The sequence below is a fragment of the Corapipo altera genome, unplaced genomic scaffold, assembly GCF_003945725.1.
Source record: "Corapipo altera isolate COAL_440 unplaced genomic scaffold, ASM394572v1 44b, whole genome shotgun sequence".
In the NCBI taxonomy this organism is placed as follows: Eukaryota; Metazoa; Chordata; class Aves; order Passeriformes; family Pipridae; genus Corapipo; species Corapipo altera.
Genome location: NW_020884932.1, coordinates 1,202,697 through 1,210,852, shown reverse-complemented (window position 1 = coordinate 1,210,852; position 8,156 = coordinate 1,202,697). Strand labels below are relative to the sequence as shown.

General features: G+C 39.2%; 1 protein-coding gene across 3 annotated transcripts in view; it reads right to left on the bottom strand.

The window, feature by feature from the left end:
- Nucleotides 1-288: 288 nt before the first annotated feature.
- NEK11 (NIMA related kinase 11) overlaps nt 289-8,156 on the bottom strand; it is an 85,453-nt gene continuing 77,585 nt past the window's right edge. For all 3 annotated transcript variants that reach the window (XM_027659405.1, XM_027659406.1, XM_027659407.1), the window contains one exon: nt 289-1,255. In XM_027659405.1, the coding sequence (XP_027515206.1) occupies nt 1,051-1,255 (205 nt within the window). In that variant the 3' untranslated portion in view covers nt 289-1,050. The remainder of the gene's footprint in view (nt 1,256-8,156) is intronic.

Sequence of the window (8,156 nt, the reverse complement as noted above, 5' to 3'; positions counted from 1 at the left end):
TCCTTTAAGAGTTGTAGCAGAAAAGCAGGAAACATAAGGATTATGATAATGACTCAGTGCCTCAAATTAATTTGGTCCACAATTCATTTGAGATTCCTTTACAGATTGTACCACTTTGTTATCCTTTAGCCTTTTACACAGATGGATGAAGGAGCTCAGAATGCAGAATAAAGAAGAAAGAGGTAGAAGGAAAACATCAAGTATATAATCAGAGCATGATATACAATTGAAATCAGCAGAAATGTGATGCATATGAAGAAGGGAGGATAAACACTAAGAAAAAACATTAACAATGTGCAAGAAAAAAATCAATTTATTGTTCCATCTGTGTAGAATGAATTTGATCCAACAGTCTCAGAAGTTACAGTGAGAATTCTTATCTAACAAAGTCAGCTATAGCTCAGGCTATGTCTGTCTTTTTACAGACAGTGTACAGAGTATGACCAGACATCTTTCTGCCATTATGAATATATACACCTACCTCAGTGTATGTGAGCATATGAGTATTTCCACAGTTCCTTTGAAAGTCACAAAGATTAAATGCAGCCCTTTTGAACAATCAATAATAACAAGGCAATTAGGGGCTGAGTGGCCATACAGATACACGTATGTTTAAGGGTAAATCTGCCAAAGTACAAAAACTACAGGTTTAAATGTCACAAGGACCAGTTAGCACAGAAATCAACAGCAGCTGGAGTCTAATCCTGCATCATTCTATCAGAGGCAGCTTTGCCAGTGATGCTCTGAGTGCAGGACTGGTGCCTGGCTATGGCCTGCCTTTAAGTGGTAGAAAAAGGGGACTTGGGTAACGGTGAATGCTCCCCTCCACAGTCACAAACAATTGTTCTTCCTGCCCCTGTAACCTGTGCCATATTTACCCACTGCTCACTGCAGTCTGGATTCTCAAATGGAGCCTTTCTACATGCTTATATACTACATTAACCTTCAGCAGTTTCCTTCAAATACCTGTACTTGCCTGCAGGCCTGAAGAAGGCAGCTAAGCACCTTCCCCCCTTCTTGCCATTTCCAGCGCTGTTACTGACACACCTGTTACAGCTGAAGATGAGGTTCTGAAGCCTGTAGTTGTTCCTCAAAGTACAGAAGCTGATCTACTTCAAAGCAATCGCTTGCTCTAGCAACTAGTTTCTCCAAACATCTCCTGATCTCCTCCTCACTGGCATTCTGCTGTCTCGCTTGCCTGAGATAGCTGTACACAGCTTCAAATACATCCACTCCCAGCTTCCCAATGGCAGATCTGGGGATAAATATTGCACAGAAGGTCAAGTAAAAGTTAACTCACATTATATTAATAATACAAGCAATAATCAGTACTGATTTTTTCTAAATGTTTTAGTTTTGATTAAAATGATATCACGATGCACCTTATTTGTCTGACAGTAAAAGCAACTAAAATTTCCTGGAGAATTCCTCCACGATTGTTTGCTATACAAAGAGCCCAGGAGTAAAAACCTGGATACAGTAAAGTCATGGGAAGCATGGCCATCGTCATTGTTACAATCTTTTCCATGCTGAGCCCAACATACTCTTTTATCTACAAAAAGTCTGGTATACACATGTGTATTATTTCCTTTGGATTTCATCCAAACCAAAAAGGAGCAACCCCAGTCAGCTGAACACCAGTGGCATTTTATGTGAACACATTTTGGGATTCATTGCTTTATTTTAGCTTCTATCAAATACAAGAAAACCATTGTACAAGCTCAGCATGAGCTAACTCACACTTATTTCTTTTCCTACAGTGCTCTCCTTTTATCAGAAAACAGATCTGTAATTCAGTGACAAAACATACACTCACAGCATCTTAATGTTGACTTATAAAGGAGACCCATTTGAAAACTGCAAGGCAATGAACAGCATTTCTTCCTTCTAAAGGAAAATGTCTTTAAATTTGCATATCACAGGCCACAGGTAACAAAATTTTCCACTCAGTGATGGCTTCATAATATTTTGATGAAAATATCAGAGTAATTTCCCTTCAGCATATCAGAGACTATCTACTTACTCTGTACACTTCTGCCACAGGATTTGTGCTTGTTTTTTTCACTAAAGTTCTATATGTTAGAGCAATTGAGAGTTGGTTGTCTTTTAGTATCTGACTTGCACGTTTTAGAGGTGATGATGCCTTCAATTAGTTAGAAAGTTAGCTGGACTAATTGGAATCACATTGCAGGAACATCTGCAATTTGCATTAAAAAATGTCTTACTTTGGTTAGGTAAACTTGTGCTAAGCAGTCTTTCCTCCCACTAGCATTTTTGCTAGGATTTCAAAAGTATTTAGGTGGGACAATCATTCCCTTTTCCTTCATGCCATGACAGAAGATCTGTCATGGCATGAAGACCTCTTCAATAAAGCTTCTCAGCAAATCTGAAGAAGGTTTCTCTGACAATTTTCTCTTCCAGATACTAAAATAATTGTATCTGAGATTCCCAAGTATCTCTCAAGCATTACACATGTCATTTTAGAACACCTGATGCCTTAACACTTGTGGTAATTCTTTCAGATGAAAAGGGGGTACTCGGAAGGGAACCATGTCATATGGTGCTCCACAGCCAACGCCTGAGGGCAGCAGGGAGCTGGGACACGCTCGGCTTGTGGCCATACCAAGGATTGCCCTTTCTGAACTATACAGCTATAGAGGTGTCTGCTGGTGCCAGCGTTAAGGCTTAACACTTCAATACTCTCTCTGCACATGGGTTCAGAGGGAGGAGGCACAACACTTCCCATAGCAGTTTAAATGGTTAAATCTGTCTCCCAACATCATCACATACTCCAGTTGTAGTTTTTTGTTGGTTTTGTATTGATTTTGCTACATGTCTACCACCAGGGCAAGGTCAACTGTTCCAACAGCATAACCTACCTAAAGGGGTAGTTGTGATGCCTTTGAATTTTTAGGATTTTTAGCTTTTTGTAGATTTTAATGTAGCTGTATAGTCTGTCACACTTTAGAATAGTAGTTAACACTCATCAAACCCTATTCCTCTATTTCATATTGAATTTTCTCAATTCTTTAGGCTTGTTTAGGCTCCTTTCAAGGCAGAACTATAGTAAACACATTCTGTTTAAGAACATATGCACCCCAGGCTTGAACAACAAGATACCATCATAATCAAAGCAACCTTCAAGTCCAGAACCTTGGAGAAGCTCCAAAGACCGTACATGTTGTGAAGAAAAGATGAAGAAGAAGAGGAAGAAAGGCATCTTAGGACCTCCAACTCAATTTCTGGGGAGGCATGCGGGGGGCAGAGCTGGGGGCGAGTAGTTCTCGGATCAGACCACAAATTGTGCATGCCTTTTTGTACTCCTTGCGCTAGAAGACCTTCATTAAAGACCTATCTTATCTCTACTAAATCAGCCTGCTGAGTTTTTTTTTTCCCCCGATTCTTAGGCAACAGTTGCTTTTCATCAGTGGACATCCTGTTACTGCTGAGGAATAACATCATCATACTGAGACGGCAGCCAGTAAGAGTCCCACATTATGTATATTCCCCCATTCTTAGGAAAACATGACTAAGAATTTTACTTTGTTGCTTCTCAAACTTCTACTCCCATCCCACTTGCTTTTTCCTTTTCTTACACCTTGGTCATGCCCGGGTATGATCCCCCTTTGTCTTCACGTTACCCCTCCTGCTGGCTCCTGACACAGAGGCAGATCAGGAATTTGGGGCAAAGAAAACCAAGACCCAGGATCAGAAGCCACAGGGCCAAGCTGGAATCTCTGCAGATTCAGACTTGACTCAGTGCTGCTTCCCATAACTAGAAACTGCCTTTTTCTTTTCTACCAAGAGTGTTGTTTAGGGGAAAACTAAAACTCTTGGAAATAATTAATTCTCAGACACTGGAAGCCGAGGGATTGGATTACCACAAAAAGCTAAGTAGAGATTTGTTTGACAAATAATGTACATTTCTTCACAAAACATCATCAAAAATATCACAGTATTTCTCTCCAGCAGTTAAAAATCAATATATGAGAAGCTATTTTGAAATCACTGCTACTTCATCAGTGCCTTTACTGACTCCTCTCTCCCTCTTAGACAAGTGTGTTTAATTTTTCGGCTCAGCTGTCTATTTAAAGATGAAAAATTAAGCAAATATGTACCTTGGGAGTATTGCTTCTGCCAATAAATGTGACCTGCAGACTTGAATCTTTTCAGTTCAGCTTGGGAGAGCATGCAAATCAGCTAATCAGTATAATAGCTGATACAATAGAATTAATGGGGAATTGTTCATAGGTTGAAAATTAAGGGGTAGGTAACAAAAATTACAACCTGCTTTTACAAAAGAAGACATCAGGCTCTGTTTGGACTTGGGAGCTGCATTAATTTGACTCTGCTATCACATCATGCATTTTCTGTCACAGAAGCAGAAGTGTAGAGTCTAAGACAGTAAATGTCAAAGAGGTGTTACTGAGTGAATCTATCACCCTGATTGAGGGAAGGTGGAAATCACTTCCCAGAAAGCAAAGTTTGTCCATTATGGCCCTGATCCTTTGCTAGGGGATATTTGTCCATCCATGTGAAGTCCTACAGAGGCACAATTATGGATTTTGCACTGCCCTTCTGTTTATAGTTGGTTTGATTTCACATAAAATACAGGACACCTGCACTACTGTTTTGAAATTAATAAAAGCCAAATCACCAAATGTGCTGTGAGAGCAAGTACAGAATTCCCATTTATACTCCCATTTGGCCATCCATGTTTTCTGATTTACTGGCATTTACTCTGTGCTATCTTACAGCTCCCTCACCTACAAACTCACTATGAATCATCATCTCTTTCTCAGCCTAGACAACACAAGCAAAGGGGATATCTAGGATTTCATTTTTGTGACGAACTCTGTGGCCCAAACCCCTATCCCAAACTGCCCTAAATTGTTTTTCAGTGTGCTGAAATCAAAGGAGTTACATCAGGCTCTACCATTAAAGGGTCTGACCCAGGATGATACACACTAATGTGCTTAAATGTCATATCTCAGACTGTTTTTTCTCTCGTTTCACTGGGTTACAGAGGCTTAGATCAATGGAGAGATTCATTGAGCACAACTTTTCTCACTCCTTTTGGCTCTAGAGAGCAGTCTTAATGCTCCAGACAAAGGAGGCACAGGGCTGGGGACCTCCACAGCCTGGAAACATGCTGTGACCACCAACCTGTGGCTGCACAGCAGATATTGCCAGTCTGGGGACACTGTTATGCATGGAAGCTGTGGTCTGAAAAATAATGCCTCTTGTTGCCAGCTTTTGTGCAGCACACAACCCACGCCTGAGAAAATTAACTGGAACAAGCCCAAAGGCCATAGAAGCAGACAGATATCTCATTTGTGGATAATAATGGGGTTTGGACACGAGATAGAGACCTAGTTCTATCAAGGATAAGGCACTTCTGAGCATGTGAGAAGCAGTAAGAATATCAGCAAAAGGGCACTTACTACTTCGACTCACTGCTGGCGTTAGAGGGGAGCTAAATAAGAGCCTTGAGAACTGCAATTTTATACTCAGGGTGCCTAAAAGTGTTCCAAGTAATTTAGTGCATCTGGGCCCAAATGAATTTGTCAGGCTATCTGGTGATTTGCAGCTGATTTCCTATGCATCACTGCAAAAATTACTAAAATTTGACAATACAATAATGTTGTGTTCTCAACTGACTGAGGAAGTTGTAAATCTTTCTCTAGGTGAACAAAGAATTTTCTATTATCCCATGGGTCTTTATTTTGACTATTCTGCTTCTAGCTACATATTAACATTTCCTTTCTGGTTTGGAGATCAATTACAATGCACATACCTTTATGCAGCACTGACAAAAGCCACAAAACAAGATTAATGCTTACATTTGTGCTCCTCCATGGGCATTAGCAGCCGGGTTAATATCTCTCAACAGCTTGTCATTGCCTGCCTTGAAGGATGAATATGACACAAATCAGAAGCTAGAGGGGTTTTCAGCTTCTCATTTTCAAATGTCATTCAGCATGATGGCAACTCGTTTAAAACTATCCTGCTCTCCCTCACGCACTCCCAAAGGGCAGTGTCACACTTTGCTTGAAAACACCCAGTTTTCACTAGTGCCTCCAGGGAGTTGTGGTGTGGTCTGTGCTTGGGAGCAAGGAGAGGCTCTGTAGGTGCCGAGTCACCACGCTCTGCACAAGTCACTACTGAACACCCCAGAGTAATACCATGAAAGCCCCTGTGGATCAGGCATCAGCAACAACATCTCACCTCTGTGGTAACAGGCAACACACACACTGCTCCTAAGACAACCATAGAAAATTCAGTTATTTCAAAATACTATTGTTACTCATGCCTACCTCAACCTTAATAAAGAAACTTTCTGGACATGGAATACCTATTCCAGTGGGCATTTATTTATCTTTTTGGATGCAGCCAAACATCTATGAGCATACTTTAAAGCAGAAAGCAAATCTGTCTTGCTTTGGGCTCATGAGGCACAAAAGCAAGTACAGGGATCTTTGAAAGAATAATTTCAGTAGATGCCACTAAATTCTGTTCTCCCTAACCCAAGGGTGTCCCTATGGAGTTCAGCAGTATTACTCAGGATTCTCATCAATACATTCAACTCCGATTTGTCCCTGAACATTTTATTTCCAAGCATTAATTTATTAACCTTATATTTCTCTTTAAAACAGTACAATTGTTCCACTTTGCTGTGAACCAGCAGTGACATGAATCTTGCTGAAAAAGATTGTTACATTTAACTCCCAAGATGACTCTGCAAAAGAATCAGGAAACTACATATCTTTAATCTCATACAAAATTCTGGTTTCTAACTGTACCAGAAAATCTTAGGATATCTGCCACAACATCTCACGGTTCAGTAAACAAACAGGTTTATCTCAGAACACAAAAGATCTTCGTCCTCTCAAGTTATCTTCCTGTCATTGGGTTTGCTGGCATTACTGACTATGAATGATTAAAACTTCTTTGAAACTTGAAAGAAATGGCTCTGGGTTCAAAACTACACTTGCAGCAAAGCTTGTCTGTTGCTGTATAACAACACTTTGAGATCTGCTAGAAGTGCATAATAAGTTCCATGATTTATTTTTCAGGAACTTATTTCTAAAGGTAGGGTGACACCTTTGTAGTTCTCACAGCTGTTCAATCTTGGGAAATGGTAAAGTCTAACAAAAGGCCTTATTAAAAAAAAAAAAAAAGGAAATTGAAAGAATTATTATATAAAAGCTAGTAAAACAGAAATCTGAATTGCTAATATTAGCCTTCACCTTCAAGCCTCAATGGACTTTGACTTTATGCATATTACTGCTGAATGAAAATTTCTTCACTTGAAGACACAATTATAATTTTCATAATTCGTCCTTAATTGCTTCCTAATTCCTTAATTAAAACACCTTAATTTGATTGCAAACAAAACTCTCTGATGTCCTACTTCAAAGACCTGCAAAATCTAAAGCATATTTAGGACATGTTTTCCCATAAGCCGGGAAGGATCTTATTATTAGAAGATGTAGACACACAGGTGAAGAAATATCAACAATAATACTCCCCGTGCACCTCATTTTGAGAGATAAATGAATTTTTAAAATAGGAATTGGAACTGACATCTGCTCTTGGAAGAGGCATTAATTAGAGTTTAGAGCTGTTAGTTGAAGTCTAGCTACTATGAATTTAGAAGATACTCTTTCATAAGAGAAAATTTTTTTTTTTTTAGTTTTTCCCACAGAAAGAAACAAATTACAATAAAACATAGCCATTTAAATCAAAGTTGAATATTCCGATTTTAAAGTCTGCCTTCTCATACCAGGAAATTTACTACCAATACTAAAAATGAGAGAGGAAACATATTTGCTTATATAGAGCTATTCTTCATGAGATAGGATAGGTGAGAATCATGCCATTTAGTGCCCATGAAGAATCACCCAAAGCACACTTCCCTGGGCTGCAGTTTCTTTATATGCAATCCGAGACTTCCCAGTCTTGCTAAAACTATTTTAAACAACATCCTGATTTTTAACACTGTCATGGCATACAAAGAATCTTTGAAAAGTCATTAGTTTAATTCACTCAGCATCACTGATCAAGGTCAAGCAAAAATTCATGACACATTTAACACACACCTGATGCTATTTGCTTTGTTTATCAATGCATTTGTTTTAGACAGATGTGTCTGA